This window comes from Dromaius novaehollandiae, chromosome 2, assembly GCF_036370855.1.
Source record: "Dromaius novaehollandiae isolate bDroNov1 chromosome 2, bDroNov1.hap1, whole genome shotgun sequence".
Classification (NCBI taxonomy): Eukaryota; Metazoa; Chordata; class Aves; order Casuariiformes; family Dromaiidae; genus Dromaius; species Dromaius novaehollandiae.
The window spans coordinates 103506300-103528324 of NC_088099.1; the positions used below are offsets into that span (position 1 = coordinate 103506300).

General features: G+C 37.9%; 1 protein-coding gene across 3 annotated transcripts in view; it reads left to right on the forward strand.

The window, feature by feature from the left end:
- Positions 1 to 22025, forward strand: part of LYRM4 (LYR motif containing 4) — a 91828-nt gene that overhangs the window by 42858 nt on the left and 26945 nt on the right. For 2 of the 3 annotated variants that reach the window (XM_026114908.2, XM_064507088.1), the window contains one exon: positions 18336 to 18384. The exons of the other annotated variant lie outside the window; for it this stretch is intronic. In XM_026114908.2, the coding sequence (XP_025970693.2) occupies positions 18336 to 18384 (49 nt within the window). The remainder of the gene's footprint in view (positions 1 to 18335; positions 18385 to 22025) is intronic. 3 annotated transcript variants of the gene reach the window in all.

The window sequence follows — 22025 nt, forward strand, 5'->3', positions numbered from 1 at the left end:
TATGGTTTCATATTATACACCTCTTAATAAAAAATTTCAGATTTTTCCCCTGTGGAACAAGTAGCTGCAGGCGTAGTTTTTTTATTTGAAAGAATGAAACCCATGTTTAAGGACCATACTCCTATGACACAACTTTCCCCTGATCTATAGACATTTCTGCAACAAGCTGTATACTAAATGGTAGTCACCAAAGACATGGTGAACAATGCCATGGCTAAAGAATGAATGTGAAGAACCTGACACCGGAACGGAGGTTTCTCCTGAGATGGGAGAAAACATTTAAATAGTACTGATGAAATTTTGCAAGTGTCAAACTAATATAGTCCCTTTGCCCTATAGATGAGTGGGAGAGTGGTGTACATTTATTCATGTTCTTTTTTGGGTAACTCTGATACTTGAAAAGGCTATGAGATAACCAATTGTTTAGTTTTACCTTAAAATACCTTTTAATTCTGGCTATGCCACAAACTTCAGTGATGTAGTATATCATTCTTTTTATATTTAGCTGTTGTCTTGGATTATCCCTTTTTAAAATAGGTAACACTTCATTTGCATATATGACAAAGATATTTTAAGGCTTGTGTAATGTTAAGGCACTTTTTGGTGTTGGGTATTGTGAGTATTTTTTTTTTTTAAGAAGTATCTTTCAGATTTTCAGCTTTGCTTTAGAGGGCTTGAGCTGATTTGGATTTAATATTCACATGTCAGTTTTGAATTTGTTCTCAGGGGTCCTAAACAGGTCATTTTAGTTTCTGTGTGATCTGTGAAGAAATTTGAGTTGGTCTTGTTCTTTCTCAGTTTTGAGTTCTGCTCCCAGTTAGCATCTGGGGATGGACACCATGTTGGGCTGTAGACATGTAGCAAATGATTCTAAAAGAAGCTGTGAGCATTGGTAATGCCTTTCCTTGTTATCATTTAAAAGCATCAAATACAGAAAGATTCTGGCCAGACATTACAGAGGCCTGTTGGGTTTGTCTGGTTGTTTAATACCGAGTAATATTTTATTCTTAATTCTGATGAGGATTAGTGTAGAATTGCATATGGATCTAAGCCCAGTCTTTGTTATTTCGCTGGCACGTATCTTTGCAAAATAAAAACTGGACTTCATGCAGGCATGAAGAAGTGTAAACTGGAATACTGTGTAGTGTCGCAGGAAAATATATTACTGTAGTCCACCCTGGAAAGCAGCTAACCCAGTTTTTGCAAGGTAGAGGTGTGTTTACTTGAACAGAGATGGTGGGAGTAAGAAGGAAGATAAAGCATTGTAAACCATATTATTATCTTGGAAGAATCAATGATATCTTATGATCATCACTGCACAGATAGTGTCAGGCAAGAAATGTTAGACATCTTCTTGTTGATCTTGTGTAAAGCTGGCTTTCCGTTGACCTCAGGTAGAAGGTGACTGAATTTTGCCTCCATAAAATGTTCTATAGCAGAGGGCTTTTTATCGTCTTATCAAATGATGCTGTAGACTTGGGCATTGGGTGGCTGTCTAGCCTGATTATTGGGTACAGTTAAAGCATGTCATACCTCTGCAGAAAATTGAACTGGCTTTTTCCTAGCACTTCAGCTTTCATTGCACCAAGGGGATCCTAGGGTACTCACTGTTATTTTTATAGATCAGTATTTCAGGAAGTCTACTTGTATTCTCTGTGTGTGTGTGTATGTAGAGGGTGAGTGATCTCAAATTCTTTTTAAAAAAACAAAAGCTGATGCATAAATTCTATTTATGACACACTGCAATTCATTTTTCTGGGGTTTGGTAGGGTTTTTTGTTTCGGTTGGTTGGGTTTTTGTCATCTCTTTATCCTGCCCTTTATAATACATGTTTTCATTAATAGATTTTATTTGCTGTGCCATATCTATACATCTACAAGTCTGGTGCTTTTTATAAATAGTTATTTTTTATTCTTACTATATGAGCATGATGGAACACATAAACAGTGTTCTAAAGCTGCAGTAAACTGTAATTTTAAAAACAATTATCTTGGTAATTGACAGAAGTTTTCTGTAGCTGGCTGTGAAATTCCTCCAACTTTCTTACCTTTGTTCCTGCTACTAAACATGGTAGAAGTAGATTTTAGAAGTGATGTATATATTGGAGGTATCTTTATCAACAAATAAATCACATTTAGGAAAAGTACAGTTCATAAGTGTAGCTTTTCTGACAGAACACAGAAGTGATTTGCAGAGTGGCAGAAACACCTCTTTTTTTGTTTCACTGAAAGGAAAACTTAAATAGAGTATTGACCTAAAAGAAAAATTAATATATATGAACTGTGAACAACTTTACAGAAATTGTCTCATTTCAGCTGATCACATGTGATGCATGTTCCATCAACTTGTCAGTCTGTTTTTCCTTTAGAGAAGCAAAAAACATTTGTAATTTCTTTTAGGCTACATGACACTCTTCGCTGTCAAAAGACTGACTCTTTGCTCTACTATGACATCCCAGTATTTAGCATGCTAGTGAGAGACAGTCCTCTCTGAATTCTTGTAGATCAAGTTATGGAAAGTCAGGTAAGTGGCATTTTTCTTTATTATATTGCACACGGTTTAAGTTATTTTATACTCATTCAGTATAGAGATACATTTTCAAACTTATTTAAGGAAAATGCGCAATATAATAATATTAAAAAGCCACTTATCCAACTTACTGTTTGTGAATTTGGCTCCATGATTTAGTATTCATTGTATGGTGGGCATGAAGTCCCCATGTATAATGCATACTGGGACTTGTAGCTTGTTAAGAATCAAGTCTTTTTACTAGAAAGTGTCCTATACACAGAAGGACAAACACAAAGGGCAGCTGTTACTGAGTTTGTGAGCAAGGAAAAGAAAGTGGGATCCAGTGATTATTTGAATTTTTTTTCTTAAGGCTGAAGGACAGGAGGCACAGCAGACATAGGTCTGAAAACATTGCAAATCTGTCCTGAACTGCTATTGCGAGGGCTGTTGTCCACTGCGATGTTAAGAAGCATCAGCTCGCTCATTCATTTAGTTTACAGAACTAAAACCTAATCTTAACAGCAGTGCACTGAATACTTTGGGTTTATTCTTTTCCCTATGCGTTCAGTCTCTTGCACAGGAACTGGTTACAAAGAAACTTTACAACAGCCACAATGATGAAGTAAGGATAATATTATTATTTTATAAACCCAGGAAGAGCTGGGAAACGTGAGCAGGAATAATGTTGCATCTTTTTATTCGCATATAAACAAATTTCAAATTCCAATATTGTTTAAAAACGAGTTTTGTATATGTAATTATGCAGGGGGGAAATTATATTTAATCTGATGTTGTTACATACTTGCCAAGCCTGTAATTTCCAGAGTTGGCAGCAGAGATTGTTGCGGTTTTTATGTTGTTCCATCTTAAATAGAAGTAGTCATGTAGCTACTCTCTATGTGCTACAGGTTATTTTAGGCATACAAAGTGACAATTAACTAGTACTTAGTAGAGACTTCTGTCTATGTCAGTTTTCAGATTTCAAGAATAATTGTTTTAGCTTTATTTTTTAAGATAAAAATATTTAAATTATTTTTACACAGAAAGAATGCTTTTGTTAATGGATCTTTTTTTATTGTATTCCATGCTGGATCTAGGAGTGGCTGTAGGAAGGATCTTGCTCATACTTCTTGGGAGAAAATAGTGCTTTGGGAATAGATAAACCAGAAAATTTCAATGTGGTGAATATTTCTGAAAGCTTTTGTAGGGCAAGAATGAGAATCTAACTAAAACAACTCCTCGATCTTAACAACTGTAGAATCAAGCACGTGCTATATAATAAGTCAAAAATAAAGTTTTTCATATAAAACTGCAGTGGATCCATCAGGTTGCAGCTAAAGCCAAAGTTGTTGTAATTCATAACCGGTTTCCACAAAACTCTGCTCGTTTTTTCCAACAAAAGTAGAAGTAAAGACGTACTTTTGAACCTTTAGTTTGTGGGAAGCTGTGCATGTTTCATCCCAGTTGCAGGGACAGCTTTGACAAGGCAAGCAAAGTGTTTTAATATCACTTTCAGTGCCACCCTTGCCTGTCACGATGAGAGAGATGCCTGTTTGGTGGCCGCTTTTTCCCAGCCCAAGCCAGCAGCCTCCAACTAGACCGTTCTTTGGGAAAATCAATCACAAGATTGCGTATATATCTCTTGGGAAATTCAGTGTGTGTGAGCAATAAGCACAAACACCAGTGGAAATGCCCTATTTCAAGTTTTTCACTGACTTTGAAAGATTTCCTATTGACCCTAGTAATATTTGACAACCATAAATAAAGAACAGCATTCTAACAGCAAAGCATTTTTACTAATTATCAGACATAAAAACAAATTTCTTCTCTCATATATAGGGTTGGTTCTCCAGATAAAACTTATAAGTATATTTCTCTGACAGTGTTAATAATTTATGATACAGCCAGAGGTGTAATTGTTCTGTGAATAAAGAGAGGCTCTTAGCTTCCAGGGATGTAAAATGTATTTCATGATTATTAAGTAAATTTTAATGATAGACTAAAAGAGCAAACTGGAGGATACTAGTTTATATCCTATCTAAACTGGCCTACGGCCACATTAATGTTCATAAGTAACAGGTTTAGAATATTGCTAAAATAAAGTAACAGCAAGGATTTCCTCCTTTTTCTCCATACCCTTTTCACCACTTTTTAAACAAATAGTTGAAAGAATGAAAGATATTTTTCATTTTTCTTTAATGTCTCCTGTAAATTATATTAATCAGGGCTGTTTGAGAAGCAGTGATAGATTGCAATTGAATGGTTTGAGGCTATTAATTACAATGAGGTTATACTAGTTCAGATAGTTCCAATGTCAGGTGCTTGAAATATTAGTTATTTCAAGGGCAAATTGGATTGTAAATTATGAGTAAATCTGTACCAAGGTGGTTAAACCCACTTGTAAACTGTCAAACATGGGTGCTATTTCAGGTTGTAGTTCAGTCACTCATGAACTGGAAAGGAGGTCAGGAATTAAATTTAGAGGTTATATGGGGATGTGAGAAGTAACTGAGTTACTTCTGAGATGGAGCACTTCCTATGCTTTCTACTCTCTTAATGATTTTTATTTAGCTTTATGGTTATTCTAGTCCACCAGCCTTCTAAACTGATGCTAGAGAAGTTGCTCCAGCGAGGGAGGACACTGCTTAAGACAGATTTACAAACCCACTTGACCACTTGGGGGAGGTAAAAAACAGCAGATCTATGGAGCCCTCATGCAGGTCACAAATGCGGTTACAGCTTCCTAAAATTTCCACTCTAGGAGTGTGCCATTGCTAGAAAGTAGCATTCTCATTAAAACAATATTTTTTACAGTAGGACAGATGAAATACATATTTCACTGCAAGGGGCTTCTGAGGAGTGCTTCTTCTGATCATTAGTCAAATATTGTTTATTGAAGCAGGTTTGGAATTGCTTAATGGTTTATTACTGAGTTTTAGGGCATAAGAAATTGAAACAATGGAAGCTAAAGAATAGTTCAGTAGTTTAAAAGTACTATTAATCTGTTTATGTAGCTATTGAATTTTGCCATGTGTTCACACTCTCACATGCATACCAAAACACTCAAAAAATTCCAATCCCCCTCACAAAAAAATTAAGCAAAATTTGAAGGCCTAAACAATGGGTATATCCAAAGCAGTGAAGAAAAAAAAAGCAATATAAAATCTTTTGCCATTTATTCTCTACTGTCAAGGTTGTTTCATTACAAGCCTGCACCTTTCTTGCTCATATGTTTTCTGTGATGTATAGGTATTTGCAGGAGGGTTAGCAGAATTATAGGCATTTTAGACAGCTATTTTTTACTCTTCTATTATTACATAAAACATGTAATCATTCTGGATATTCTGTTGAATGTACTATTAAAAGTGTAGTCATCCATGGGAAATAGTCCCCAGCAATGTCTTGATGTGTTGATGAGTACAACAATACAGATGTAGCTGATACAAAGCAACACTTTCATCATGAGCTCCTCAGTTGCTCACAAGTGCCTTAGGTCTGAGCTAGAGTTTGGGGCAGAGGGGTTCCTGTTTTCCACTCTGGTTCCATTTGCTCATGTAGATCTTTCCATTTGTATTCCTTTTCAGCCATTTCTTTCAGCTTGTTGGAGTCAAGGAACAGAGACTTAAGCACCCTGCAAGTTGCCTTATGAGGCTTATGAGCCTTGAGGCCAGTAAAGGCCTTACCCAAGCTGAGTCAGTTCTAATAAAGAAGTTCAAGGACCAGAGGTCTTGGCACTCCTCTGGCTCCCTTCCACCCTTATGAGCAGGTCTGTCAAACATTGTTGGGCTGGTTCCCTTCTTCCATCTGTCAGCACTGTTCTCTCCCTTGTTGCTGCCTGAATGGTGCCAAATGACTTTGTCATGCCTGCAGGAGATGGAACGAGAGCACTTCATGCTTCTGTCAGAGTCAGTCCTACTGGGATTACCATTGGTGCAACCCATGGCACCATCAGGGGACAAAATGTGCATCTGCCCTATTAGAGCTGCAGCAATTTGTTCCTGTCTTTCGTTTCACAGATGTTTCACAGACCACTTCTCTGTTAGTGCTCAAAACGTGGTCATCTTCCAGACAACCCTCCTTGGCATTGCAGCTTGTGGCCTACAGCGGCCCCTTCCCCTCCTCCTTGGAGACCAGCATGAGTCTTTCCTCTGCATCTTCTAACAGGGCAAGATCACCTGGCTACTTGCTGGGCTGAGAGTGCCTGAAGCACGCACAGGAGCTGTTGGTTCCCCCATCCAGCGACTGCAGGAATTGAACCTCTGCAGCATCGCAGGGTTGTCTGTAGGTGATGCCACATTTAGCAGATTTGTGCTACTGTTGCTGAGTGCCTGAAAACTCCAAGATCTCCCTTCTATGTAAGCTAAAGTGAAATATTTCCTCAGGTCACCCACTGTGCAAACACATGTGGAACAGGTTCTTGAAAAGGAAGATTCCTTATCAGTGTTTGGTGTTCGTAGAGATGTGGTGCCCATAAATACATTCATTGCCTACCTTCATTCCTCTGAGAACCTGTAGCATGTGTTCCAATCATATTGTGAAACTAGTCGTCTCTTGAAAGGACTAAAGTTTCCAGTTAACTTCATGTACTTAATTAAGAAAATAAATGTTAGCTTTATAAAGTGTTGTATTATTTCTATGTGTTTTTAAACACAAATATCAAAGAAAGTGATTTACGAGTAGATGCAACAGAAATCATTTTACATCTCTTAAAGTTAATCCAAAAAGCCAAGTATCACACATTTCCCACAATGTGTGAATACCGTTTTCAGACATTTTGTGAAGTGACTTGTTTCACAATATGGCCATAAAAGAATTAATAAAATACTGTGCACAAATGGTCTGTAATGAGGTTGGTTTTCAGTATTTCAGAAATAGCCATATAAATACACTTCTTAGGTATTTTATATTTTAAAAAATACTCTTTTTCTCCCAAACTCAGAAGGTGAAAGAATAAAAGCTTAACATCTGTGATATATATGATAAATAATTATTGTTCCATATTTGAGCTTCTAATTCCTTGCTTATTTTTACTTTCTTGTTTGCTTGTTTAGATCTTCTGTTTCCACTTATTTTCTCCATTTTAACCTTATTTAAAATTTAGACATTAAATACCATACTGATAATTGTAATGGCTATATATATGAAAAGTGGTAAGCTAACTCTTTATCCTTCAGTGTACTTCTGGTCTGAATTTTCCAGCAAGCATTTAGCATCTGCGCTGTACAGGAATTCAGCTACATTATACTCTGGAGGGGAGAAAATCTGTTCAGCAGAAATAGTGGTCACTGTTTCTCCAGTTACATTTAATTTCCTGAATCCCCTGCAGCTCTAGATACGTGTAGAAGAGCAGAAGATGGATTCTTATGATGGGAAGGAAGACAGGACGGAATAACTTCCCATACGTTTGGTAGTGGTCATACGCCCATGCCTGCCTTCAGAACATGCAGAATCTGGCCGTTTCCTCTCTCTTTGCCAGAGGGACTGCAAGCAGTTTATGTCATTCTTACTTGTTCAGTAACAGAAACCTGTAATCGCATTCCTACTACAGAATCTTGTAAGCTGGGCCCCTAGTGGGGAGGCATCAATCATCATTCATACTTTTACAATATGGTAATTATTTAGGTGGGAGAGCAATGTCCCTTGAAGTTGCAGTGTTTTGCCAGTGCTCAGCTCTGGAAAGGGCTTCAGGATCTAATTGCTTTCCTTTTTCGTTTTGGTTGCATTTTCCTTAATGGTGTAGAAAAATTCCTCTTGATCCTTATGCTCAGTCTTGAAGGGTGTAGTATAGATGACATTTCAGTTAGAGGATATGTCAGAAGATTATGGTTGAGTCACGGGAGTTGTCACAGTGCGTATGATTTGATTGCCCTTTGCTGGAGGAGAGGGAGAGCGCTTTAGGCTTTTTAGTGTTCTGTTTAAAAAAAAAAAAATCCCAAGCCCAGGATAAAAGAGCAAAAGTTATGACAGGAGCTTGTTCCCCTGCCACATGTCTTGTGCGGTGACCTGCTACTGCTTGAAGTGGGCATGACAGCAGGTGAAAAGTTGTGAATCAACAGCGTTTTGCAGGTGCTTTGCGCTTGCTCAAAACTGAATAGCGTGAGGAGTGGCTGCAAACATAGGCGGCCAGGGAGGGGGGAGCTGGCTGAGGTGCTCAGTCTAACAGAAAGCTCCTTTCCCCACAGTTCACCGTTTGTCACTTAGGAAGGAGTTAAAGGCTAAGGTGGGAAAAAAAGGCTTATTCCAAAACAGATAGGTAGAGGAGAACATGAGGAAGAATGAATGTCATTCTTACCACATGCAGAACGTAATCACCACTGGGTTTTTGTTTTCTAAAAATTGAGTGGGGAGGGTGCCTCTTTCACATTAGACAATACACTGAAAGGTCACTTTGAGTCTTTTTTTTTTCACTACTGCAAAGAAGCAAAATAGTATTCTAAGTTTTTATGCAGAAATAATAACTGTTTGCTCTATTACACAAGAATGCTTAGCAAGCTCTACACAACCCTTCAGAAAGCTATTTTATGTAAAATAAGGGAGAGCCAGAAAATAACATAGAACTATAGTTCTTTCAGTGATTCCCGACAAATGCTTGTAGACTTTGTGGTAACGCTTCTATAGGAGAGATGTGATGTATTCGTTATCTGATCCCCTATGGCATGACTGTCACATAGGCCATGTCCACACATACAGGTATGGCTAATGATGCCCAGGCCATTGCATGCCCTTTTGGATGGGGCATGCTTTGACCAGTGTGGAGAGCTGTGTGTTCCTCCATCAACCTGTGCTGTTGCTGATAGCTGGCATCAGTGAAAATCATTGGCAATGCTGAGCTATTAACTGGTGGATAACCCAACTTTTTAATGGGTGTGCAAGCTATTCATAGTTTTTAAACTACAGATACTGCTATTATAGTATATGCTCCCACCGCCCTTATGTTCTCCGTGACCCTAATAGAAGTAGGGTCCCTTCTTCCACACAACCATTTGTATCGTTTTTCAGCTGGTTATTTTGTGTCTGTGAGTTTGTTTTTGTAGTACTGCAAGAACCTTTGTGTTTTGCTGTGCAAATTGCTAGGCCTGCACCCATTGCTTTTAGGTCTCAGTTTAGCTGAGAGACTCTCCTGGGTCCTCCACAGGCAGTAACAGTAATAATGACAGTTGCCATTTACTTTTGCTCTAGGGAGTGTGCCTGAAAATAAACAGTAGTTTTCCATAAAGCCGCCCAGTCTACCCCATTCTCTTACTACAAACAAAATCTGAATGCATCATAGTGCAGTGTATCCACATGAGCTGATTTTAAGTCAGCTTTATCTTCTGCGGTAGAGTTATATTGACACTTAATGATATCTGAGAAAATGCCTGTTAAGGGATGAGGCAAGAGGGAGAGCTGTAATGTGGCTCTTGGCAACCAACATTAAAAGGTTTCTCCAGGCCAAAATAAAGTATGCTTCAAACTTGAATGGGAACAAGTTCAGAGGTCTGGTATGGCACGGTAAGATGCCTGCACCGAAGCCTGTGATTGTTTCTGAATGTAAATTAAATAAGAATTCTTCACCCTAATGGTCATCATGTTGGCATAGCAATGTTCCTGTGGCAGCAAACTATAGTTTTTAAGAATAATGTTACATCAAGTGGATCAGTACAGCAGAGCAACCCAACCAAAACACCCTGAACAAATGAAACTGCTTGTTTAAGAGCACTCTGTCAATCATCATTATGTAACTGCTTCATGGTCTGCGTCTGAAAACATCCCCCTGAGGATGGAGGAAATAAATCAGAAAGGTAGCCTGAGCAAAAGACTCAATCTACTAGTTACTGAACGGTGTGTGTAATGTAAAACCCTACTTGCTACAGTTATTTTTTTTCAACATGACAAAAAAATTACTTTAACATGACTGTTATGTAAAGAGAGAAACCCAAAGACATTCATTTCCTGGGATTGTACACGTCTAATAAGAAGAGTATCCAGTGATTATCTGTGTTGTTTTTTTTTTTTTTAATTCCCAGACAGAGCAATCCTTTTTGTTAAAATGTGCCAATGTATAGAGAGGGCTTTTTCTCATTTTTGAGATTGTGAATTTACTGCTAAAACAAAGTTAGTGCAAAGAAAAGCTGATTTATAAGAACTTGACTAACATTTCATTACTTTAGTGTGAGATTACATTATATTAGTTGATGTTGTCATGACACTAGCAAAAATACTAAACTGAAAATTAAAAAAAGAAATGGAAGTTTGGTGCTAAAGTTAGCTCACGATGGGAAAATAATTCAATTACTGCAAAATGACATTATTAAAGTGTGAGTTTATAGTTGCCCTTCTGATTCATTTTCACTTTATACATTTTTTGCAAATGATTTCTGCCTTTTTTTGATTAGGCAACAGGAAAGACAGGGCAGGATGCTGTCTTACCCAGATACATAGGTAAACAATGGGAATAGATAGTATACATGTTGCAGTGGATTTTTTTTTTAATCCCTTGAAGGTTTAATGCCAAAACCTGCCATTTGTGGCTACAGCTGTTTTGATCCTTTGTAGTTGAAAGAAGTTGTTTACATCGTTGTCCTCTCAGGTCTGTGGGATCACTGACTGTTTAAACTTTGGGGGGAAACTATGTTTGCAAGCTAGTGTTATAGTTGAGGGCAGCCCAGTTAGCATCTTCATGCTGAGTTGTAAGATGATGAACTGAATATATAGAAGGTAATGGGAGGAATCTTCAACATCTTCCTTTTGCAAATAGTTGCACGTTCTCCTATTTCCAGCGTTTTCTCCTGCAGACCACTTTTGAGAAGCTGGGAAGAAGTAGCCAGAGCGGATGGTATCAGGCAGTCTGAATAGCAAAGTCTGTATTCATATCTAATTTTGCAAGCAGAGCTTCCATTAGTATTAGTAGGGAGAAAGGGGTCTCATACAAAGATAGAACATAGTACAAAATTCTGGGGTGAATGCAGAACAATTTGGGGAAAATATTCTGATATGGTTACTGCTTGCTGTAATTAAATGATCTTTTAGAGCAATGATTAATGCAAATCCAGAGGTACACTGTGGAACTGTTCCTTTTATGCTTATACAGATTGAAACTTAATTAATTATATTCACATGATGGAAGGTCTAAAAATGCAAAATGCTCTCTAAGCCCAGTTTAATACAGCAGTTAAACCTCAAGTCACCTTATGTGCCTTTAGTTATGCATTTTTAACAGTGCTTTTACATGTTGGCATTATGTATCTTATTCTGTGAAAAAAAAAATAAAGAAGGGTTTTCTGGACTTGTGGATTTTATACTGCTAGAAGCAGAAATCTCTCCTGAATCTGTCTTTCTATAACAGATTAGAACAGCAGTCTGTCTAATCTCTTGAGGCTTTTAGTTATGATTTTTTAAAATCTTTCCTGAACTGGTATTTGAAGTAGCACAGAATTTAAAAATTCAGTCCATCAGCAGTTTGCTAGACTGTAGTTTCTGCAAGCAGAATATTAAGGAAGTACGAATGAAGTTTAATGAAATACACTGAGGCTTTATGCAACTATATATTGCTGCCTCAAAAGTATTACAAGTATTTTGTAGAAAATAACTCTTATTAAAGAATGTGGAATAAAATCTGTCTTGAAATTCATAAACAGAATGCTAGTTTTGAATGGCAATATGTGGAATTAGAGGAAAGAAGTAGTAGGATGCGGTTTTTCAGTGCACTCTTTTTAATGATTTTGCCTACCAAAAATACAAAGAGAGAGAAGAAAGCATTAGAAGATGCATGGCAGAGACTTCCTGGGTTCTCCTTTATTCCTCAGCACCTCTCATAGGCTGGGGTGAACTTGTGTGTACCTGCTTCATGGGGGAAGTTCATTTTCGAAAGAGACTTTAGAAGGAAGTAATTCACATCTGCTGCCTTTGGAGAGGAGGAAGCCCAGTTAATAGGAGAAATGTTGAAAGAAAGGGAAGACCAAGGGCATAAGGGTTAAGAATGAAGTAATGGATAGAAGGAAGCAGGGGAATGATACATAATCAAGGAGGGTGAGAAAGGAAAATAAGTATTACATTTTAGTTATTAATGCATTCCCCCAGCTACTTAAGACTTTCAGCTCCCTGATATTATTTGTGTGGTTTTGACCACTTATTACATATAAGCAAAGAACAGAGAGATGCAAGTCTTTCCTAATTAGTGTCTGCTTAAAAAATAACCTGCTTTTTAACTGGGTCTGTATTTCTACTAGCTTGCTATCATAAATCCATCAGCTTTTACCACCTCTTTTGTAAATGATATGCCCTCATGTCAGGCAAAAATTCTGACCCTATTTTATAGCTGATGATTTGATACAGACACAGTATTGCACCAATGTTGTCGAGACATTATCCAACCTGTGGTAAGCAGAAAGGCACCTATTTTGCCCATCCTACTGTCATATAAGACTTGTTGAATGAGAGCAGGTACTTTAAGAAGTGCTTTTGTGTTTCTGCTCAAACATGTATGTTAATTTTTGCTAGATAAGTGAGATGAAGGAGAAGGACACCCGCAGGGTTTCCCTGCATTTTCCCCTAGTGTAATTAAGGTCTTGTGTTGATTTCACAGTTCAGCATTTTGGTGTTGGTCAATGACACTAACTCTGTGGGAAACTAAGGGAAATTGGAGTCAAATTTTTTTAAATTAAATCGTTTGGCTGAAGTGTCCAGTTAGCACTGGTCCAATTACAAGATGTCTGGTGAAGGAAAGCAGGAAGCAATACATCTTGCATCCTAAGCAGAAACTTCATTTTATTTTTAATCAGTGCTCTTAAGGAAGACTTCATTGCGAGCAGACTTCGCTGAGGGTTTGTTCATTATCAGCTCAAGGTGAAGCCGAAGGGAACCTTTCTTCTTTCATATCAGAATTTATTTTAAATAAATAACGAGTGCATGCACAGGGGGTTGGTGCACGTATTTAAAAGTGGAGTTGCCATTGGTAACACAGCTGATTTCCTTTGTTGGAAAAGTCATTGTTCATTACTTACCTGAAGTGAAAGGTTAATGGCCTGTAGCGATCTGAAGAAACTCCTACAAAAATGCACAGCAAGGATCTAATGGTGTTATACAATAGTCCTTTTCACATGCTCTTCCTCGAGAAAGAAAGACATAGAATATGATTTTTGCTGTTTTAATAAATACATACGTTATAAACTAGTATCAGTTATAATGGAAAATGAAGAGACTCCTGCTAGTTTCCCATGAACAGCTGTAACATGGGGCACAAATTTTGTTTTCTTTATCGATATTTGCAAAACATGCTTGCTGTAGATTGTATAGAACTGCAATTTTTTTCCTTAAGAAGCAGCTTTGTTGTGTTAGAAATAACTTATTTTTCAGTGTAGCTGTTCCTTTAATTGCTTTTTGATAGCTTAAAACTGTTACTTTTTGTGCATATTTTCTTCTTGCAGTTTTAATGCAGTTAAAAATGAGGTCTTGCCTAGTACCTTTTGATACCAAGGTATTCCAAAGAATTTTTCTGGCTCTCAAGCAGAAACCTGAGCACTTCTGAGAGATCAATTAGACGCCTCACTGAGAGGCACCTGTGATGCAGGATTAGCCCAGTTACTCAACAGTTCAGGGAAGAAAATGCAGTATGTGTATTTTAAACCAAAGAAAAATCTCGGGGAGGTAAGACTACAACTACCAGTCTGTGGTTCAACAAAAGCTTAAAGCCAGCACTGCCACTGAAAGCAGTAATCTTGCCTCATTCCTTGTGCAGGTGTAAGCAGTTGGTGTGGTGCGTGGGAAGGAGGATCAGGGACAAGGGCTGGCTGGGGAGCAACTTTTGCAGGCGGGGACAACAGAGGGGTTGGTGGCCAGCTTGGCCACCAGCAGCACAGTCCAGTTCACCAAATGGCTGCACAGATGTTGGTGTCAGCAGAAGGAGCAGAGTGGGGAGCAGAAGGTGAAGGAAAGGACATGATTGCTTCTTTGGAGTGACAGTAGTAGCTTGTAGCAGTGTATTTGTTCATCAGAAAACAGCCATTGATTTTTAAAAGGTTTGGAATAATATCGCTTAGCTTCTGCAAAATGCAGCTGGAGCTTAATCAAAGGTGTAAAAAGAGCATCTTCCAGCAGTAGTGCTGATATAAGCAGTTCTACCTTAGGAAAAAAAGGAGATTGGTTTCCCAATCCAGGTCTCTAGGCAGCCTCCAGACCAATGGATCAAGCACACATGAGAGGGTCATGCCAGAGAGTCAGGCAACAGAGGGAGCGCTTGTTGAGGCCGCACCGCTACAGAGAGAAACATTACCTGAACTATGCTAGTAAGGACAACTTCAGGGTCTTTACTTCTGACGGTTCAAACATAACTACGAGAGGGTGGTCCCCAGTACTTCTGAGAAATAAGCCTGTCAGGACTCACTTGAAATAAATAATGGCAAGTATTAAATCACCAGAACCCTTTCCTGAAGCACTCAAACGCTCCCTCTAATGCTGACCATTCTCAACTGGACATGGTTTGAGAGAAGATAACGTGTATTGAATATGTATTAGCAGCCTCAATTTATTTAGTGCCTGATGCTGCCAGAGTATCTTTTCTATCAATGATGTTAGCGTAGGTATTGGAATACTGCGTGAAATTTTTTTTAATCTGCTCCTGCAAGCCAATATCTGGATATTACTGTAGATTATAGTCTGCCGAACCTGAGATTATTGCTTTTTTCTAGCTTCTCTGCATTGAATAAAAATTTTTAGAAGGCATAGATCTTTACCTCAGTTTAACTGAGTGATTTTAGATGACTATACTACTTAATAAAGATGTATATTTCCCAGCAATAATGGACATTTCTCTGAACCCAGTTTTCCTCCTCTTTTTTTACACTCACCTTCTTCTCAGTCATCTTCCTTCCCGAGCATCCTCATGCACTTACTGTAAATCAGCTGCAGGTACATTCCTAGTCTGTTGCAATGCAAGTAAAAGTAGCCAGTAAGTAGATAAACCCGTTTTATTTTGCATCACAGTGGACTAGGAGTGCACATGCAATCAGTTGCTATACCTCAGCTGAAAGATTAGAACTTCTTAAACCACTCTGATACTTACTTAACGGTTGCTAGGCCATGTGTTGCTCCATGGATGCTCCATGGGAATGGGTATGTTGATAAAGCAATGAAAAGTACCATTAGTGTGTGACAGTTGTGTTGTACAGAATTGCCCTTAAGCTCTATGTATTAGCTCTGTTCTTAATGGCATTTCTTTTTAGGAGCAGCATAAAAAGGAGGAATTAATCAGTTTATTTTCCATACATACTTTTAGTCTTCACCTTTTTTACTGCAGTAAAGAATTTGTCAATGGTAAATACCATCCCGTTGCTTCTACCTGCAGCCTTGCTACTTGCTAGTCTTCTTTTGACTTGTTAATTCATAGCAGCCTTTTTCTTATAATTGCAAATGAATCTGGGTGCACTACCTCAGAGAATATTACTGATCTGGATAAAGACATTTGCTTTCTAATTGTTCCCTTATTTGGTTTACATGCTATTTGTTTTTCTCATCTGCTGAAAAATGCAGGGTTGAGGGAGAATAGTAGTATATCCCTAAGCAGAAGTTGACAGCAGGTCACACATGGATAGGAACAAACACCTTTCAATCACAAGGACCTGTTCCTAAGAAAAACCTCTACAAGATTTTATGAATGTTTCTGAAAGCACTCCTGGATGAAGTGTAACTTCTAACTCTTGACTTTTTGGGTTGTATATCGTGCCCCTTTTCTTTCTGCTATTAAATAGAATAGTCTCTAGAATAGTCTCTAATCAGCATATTTTAAATGCAACTTTCCTTTCTGTTTTAGGTAGTTTTGTAGGCCTTTCATTTCTGTGCTTCAAGCCATAGTTTGGTTAACATTTTTTCAGTGTCAAAATCAGCAACTCCTCCCCCTTTTTGTGATAGTACAGCAGTTTGTGAAGCTGAAACAAGTGATCTAGAGCAACACAGCTGATGCAACTGAAAAGTAACTTACTTTGTTACTGTTGGGGAAGAGGGGAGGTGTCATTTGCTAAACAGTTTATATTTTAGTCTTAGATAGAAAATGGTCTGGTTCACCTCATGGCCATGAAAATGTTTATCCTACAAATTAAGCAATAAGGGTGGTGACAGAGGACCTGCTTAAGTTGGTACAAGCAGCATAGCCACCAGATAGGTATGGTCTCAATTTTTGTATCCTAAATATTGCCAAACCTGAAAGATATGGTCTATCCAGGGAGTTGAGAAAATTCAGACAACAGACTATATCCTCAGTACACAGAAGATGTACAGAAACAAATCAGTAAAGCAAAATACCTTGTGTTGAGAACCTGAGGTCTGCATTATACATGCTTTGGGTTTTTTTTTACTTTGGACTAGTTCTTGTCTAGTCCCAGTGACTTAATGCGTGTTTACTGCTGGAGCACATCTCTCAGACTAAGTTTAATCTGAACAGCATCCACTCTGTACACTCGGAGACACTGGTTCACAATGTGAAACAAAATGTGGATGATGAAGAAACTCACTTCAGAAATGAAGTGATACTCCTGATACAAACTAAAATGTTAATGCAGAGGCACACAAAATGACTTGTTCTCAGTCACAGAAGTCTATAGTAGAACAAGGAAATAAGTCATAGCCTTCCGAATCCTATAGTTGTGTTATAACTTCTAAGCAAGTTTCATCCGAAATGCCCTTTGTTATCGAGATAAATATATACATGACCCTTAAAGGAGAATAGGAGGATGGCTTAATGATTAGAAGGTTCCAGCTATGTACAACAGAATTGTGCTTCTGCCAAAGTGAGAGTTCAGCAGTTAGCATTTGTGACACCACTGATACTTTTAATTGGTGTGTTGGTGTTAACAAACGTGTAATGGCATAAAGCATGGAGAATTTCATTACAGTTTTGGCAAACCTGAACTGAAAGAAAAAGCAGCACAGATGGCTGAAAACAGTGGTAAAATATTCCATTTCATGTCTGCAGAAATCATTAGACAGTGCTTAAAGAGATGTTATTAACGCGTAAGATTCACTTGGGAAGTTATGTTTCCGTAATGTGCACTAAAACAATGATACTTCTGTTTTTGTTTTTAAGTGGAACCATTGCCAAGTGCAGACGTGTTCTCTGCAGACGTGAAATGGGTTTATCAGCAGGAAAAAAAGATGCAGCTTTTTTCGGGGGCTTAGGTTTTTCCTTTCCCAGCTCAACACAGTCAGCAAGTAGTAACATGGCTGCTGTTTGCTGTCCACCATTGCCAAAATTTAGTCTTATCAGTCTTACGGAGTTATCACAAAAGTAATGTGTTGATTTGATGCTGACAGGAAACCAAGATGAGAATTTTTATATAGTAAATCAGAGCATCAAAATTTGCCCTACTTATGACACATTGTAATAAAGAACCAGCTAAATGCAACCTTTCATAGTTAAGTGAGGGTTTACATCTTTCTGCAGACCTTGTGAGGCTCCTGTGTTGTACAATACTGATCAAGGGGACCATTTTTAACAGCACATTACATATGATTAGCCACTGCTTAATCAGGGATGCCTTTCTGAATGCTTAGATTACTGTCAGAGAGGAGAAGCAAAACCTCTCTACCTTTTTGGCTACAGTTTAAAAACACGGTTTTATTGCATTGTGTGATGAAGTTGCACAGCAGTGATCAGCCCTGTAATCACATTGCTTCTTTGGCATGCTAACAAAATCCTTTACAAGCACCACTGGCATAATACAGGGTCATTTATTGATTTTTAGCCTCGGTGAAGAACCACAGTCTTATTGATTCACCTTCCATTTACAAACCTCTGTCTTGCTCTTAAAACCCTTTTTATTAGTACAGTTTGGTAGTTTCTCTTTGTTTTATAGGTGTATCTCCTCATTCTTCAATGGCAAGGAGGTAAACAGATGTCAATAGGTGAGTTTGTAAATCTGAAAATTTATATGCGAAATCACTCTCTCCAATTAAATTTATTTTCTGGATACTTGGACACTTCTGAGCTTCCTGAAATAGACAGTTTATCTTGAGCTGAAGCAGCCTCTCTGTTTCTAAAAGTCTGAGACAGCTAGAACAGTTTGCATTTTCCTAGTTTTGGTTATTCTTTTATATCTCTAAAATGTAATCAAAAAATTATATAACCAAATAAAAATAATATTTAGCCATAAACAAAGTTTGGTCCCACTTAAAGCAAAAAGCAATTTTGCTAATGGTTTCAGTGGAAACAGGATTTAACTTCTAGCTCTGCCCCCACTATGTTTTTAGAACAAAGTATTTCCTGAAAACTGTATCTCTTTTAATAACAAATATACAGAACTATGAATTAAGGGTTTAATAGGTCTATAACACCACTGTTAACTGTTCTGATTTGTCCTATAAAATGTTGTTTCCCCGCGTGCTTTTCCTGCTAGGCTGTACTGCTATACTGCTGTTATTTTTGTCCATAATCAGCACTTTGGAATTTCGGCGGTGCTGCACAAAGCTCCATTTAAACTAAACATCTGGAGGTTTCAAAACTAGTAACTTTGTGGTGAGACCTTGGTAATTAGAAATAAACTGAGTTAAAACTACTTCTTCTATGAGCGCTTTTCTTCAGTTTGGAAAAAAGTGCATTGTTTATTTCTTTTTTTTTTTAATATATGCTAGGAGAAATTAAAACAAGAGTTCCTGGGAAAGGTTGGTATATTAGTGCCTCTAAAAAGGCCCTGCATAAAATACATGCTGGATTTCAATCAAGGAATTTCTAGTATTTGGTGTAAATTTTGATTTATTTCTAACAGGTGCAAATTTGAGAAACAGTTTTCTTGAGCAGTCTGAAGAGTTTGAGAGGGCTGTTTGTGGTAGTAAAGGCAGGCTGAAGGTGAAAAAGAATTTTTGAACTTTTACAGTGCAGACTTCTCATATTTCTAAAATTTTTGGAAAGCATCTTCACCAAATTGGCCTGGATGACTTATATACTTTTAAGAGTGTCAGTAGCTCTATTCAGGAATGCACTTTCTTCTGATGAGACTGTTTCACAGTTTTTCACTCATTTTTCATAAATGTGTATTTCATCCTCAAGTATTAAGTTAATTCCTGACTGTTGCCCTTGCAAAAAAGAATTAAAATTCAAATCATCCTGGAGGATTAGATTCCCATTCGTTAACTAGTATGAGCTTCAAACAAACTGTAGCTTTTCTTCTCCATAGTTAAAACAATTGTGTTGCAGTTGCAAATCAGTGGCTTTAAATCTCTTCAGAAGAGCAGATCCATGTGATCCATGCTTCAGTAATTAGTTAGTTTAAATTGCTTATTTCTTGTGTAGTATTGAAACTGATGTTATATAGGTGGGTACTGGCAATCAGTAACTGAAAATTTGCTATTATGAGAGTGTCAAACTCTTAAAAGATCCTGTGCGTCATTGTCCAGCAAATCTTTTTACTTTAATTTTGTTCCAAATAAAGGATTTACATCATGAGTAAAGAGCTTAAAATGATACCTGCAGTTTTTGTATTGATTCACATGTGGATTTGCCAAGTACATTCCCCTTTTCAATACCTACCCTCTCCTCACTATCTGCTTTCCTGTTTTCACAAGTGAAAGTTTTATGCCATGTTCCACCTGGAAATGAATAAATAGTTTTATCATTTCATCTCATTTCATTAGCAGCACTCACATTTCCTGAGTAATCAAAGCAATAAAAAAAAAAAAAACCACTTTGTGAAGCTAATTCATGTTCTAGACTAAGCAATAAACTTTCTGAGGAGCAGGGGTAGAGAGCCTGTGGTTTCCGAAGTCCATGGGACTGGCAAGCAGTTGATGACTCATGTTGTGCAATGTGAGTCCAACTACTACATTGTGTCAAAACCAGGGATACTGCGTACTGCCAGTGAACCCCTAGGGATTTGGAGATTGTGTTCAGGGATGCAGCTGAGCCCCAGCTCTGTCTCCATATTTCAGGGAAGCAGCAGGACCTTTGCGGAGCTGTTGTCCTTTCCTGCCCTGAGTTGTTCCTGGAGGTCCTGGTGCATCCTCTGTTCAGTCTTGTATGCAGCTCCTGTGTCTAGCAACTCTTCTTGGTGGAGCTTGGTGGGACTAAGAACGTTGGCCTCCAAGCCTGTACCAAACCTTCGGCTTCCAGAAGTTGTTTGGATTCTGGCAAATTAGGTGTCTTTGTAATCACTGAGAGATGTGCGAACAAACATATAAGCAGTCAGTGATAACTGATAACAGCCTACTTTCAGATCATCTATGATTCTTTGTGCTTTTTCCAATAACTTCTTCATGTTTTTCATTCTTTCTTGGGACTTTATTCTCCATGTACTCTTAACTTTTCACAGTTCACAAGTTGACATTTGCATAATTAAGGAGAAAAATGTCCAATAGGTATTCACACAAATACTTCAAGTGGTATAGGAATGCTAAATAAAAAACTACTAGCCTCCTCCTTCACCCTAGAATACCACTTCTTGAAGATGAAGCCATTAACACTGTCAAATTGACCAGAGACAGTATGACATTTACCGTATTTTTTTCTTCCTCGTCTTTGTGTCCTTTGGCTTGCCACTCCTTCATTGTCTACCAAAGTTTTTTAAAGTCCATGTATCCTGTAGATGCCTTTTTCTACTCCCATTTTTGCAGTTTTTCCAAATTATCTTCTGTTAGCTTATGACTGTGAAAATAGTCTTTTGTGAAGGTCTGTCCTCCCTATTTTACTTCTTATCCCACTTGTATAGCCTAGTCCTCATTTTCTTATGTTCATCTGATAGATTCCCACTTGTTGCACAGTTTCTACTTTCTATTGTGAAACCCAAAATGGACAAGCTATTTCTTTGCCTTTTTTTACAGAAATTAACATTGTTGTCCGATAGGAAAGTACAATAGTGAATTCCAGTTTTCTCTTTTCCTGTTTTTTTAATCCATGACAGTTTCCAGAGGGCCATAAGAAAACAGTAATAAGAGCATTACTATTTTTGTAATTGTACAGAATTTAAAATCTGATAGTTGGATGCCATTATAAAAAACAGTGAAAAACAAAGCAGGGAGTGGGGTGGGGGTGAAGTATTACAAAGACAGTGACTCTGATCTTGTCCTTTCTTTCTTTCTTTCCTGGTTGCTGTAATTCTTGGTCAGCAATGTCAAGTGTTCAAGAGCTAGAGTCTGTCTGTGTCCGTTTCCTGCAGGATCCTTTCAAGGACAGGAGTAGAATTCGCAGCACTTCTGCAGAGATGCATTTCCACTAAAAATGTGAATCAGAGCCCGGCAAATAACAATCCCTATAAACAAGTGTTCTGTCTTTGTAAGAGCCAGGCTTTAACTGTGAAGACAGTAACAACCATTTTGCTGTCAACTTGTACAATGTAAAGGCACAGTGCCAAAAATCTCTGAAACCAGCCTCCAAAGGGCAGGTGTGTCTTACTTTATCATTCAGTGTTACGCTAACAAATGTTGCTATTTGTTTTGTGTACTGTAGAAATCTCTGTGTTTCATTTACTTGTATATCATGAAAAGGAGAAATTCATTGTCAACAAAGGAAAGCAGCAGCAGTCGTACGGATTCAGTCCATTGGAGAAAGGAATTCT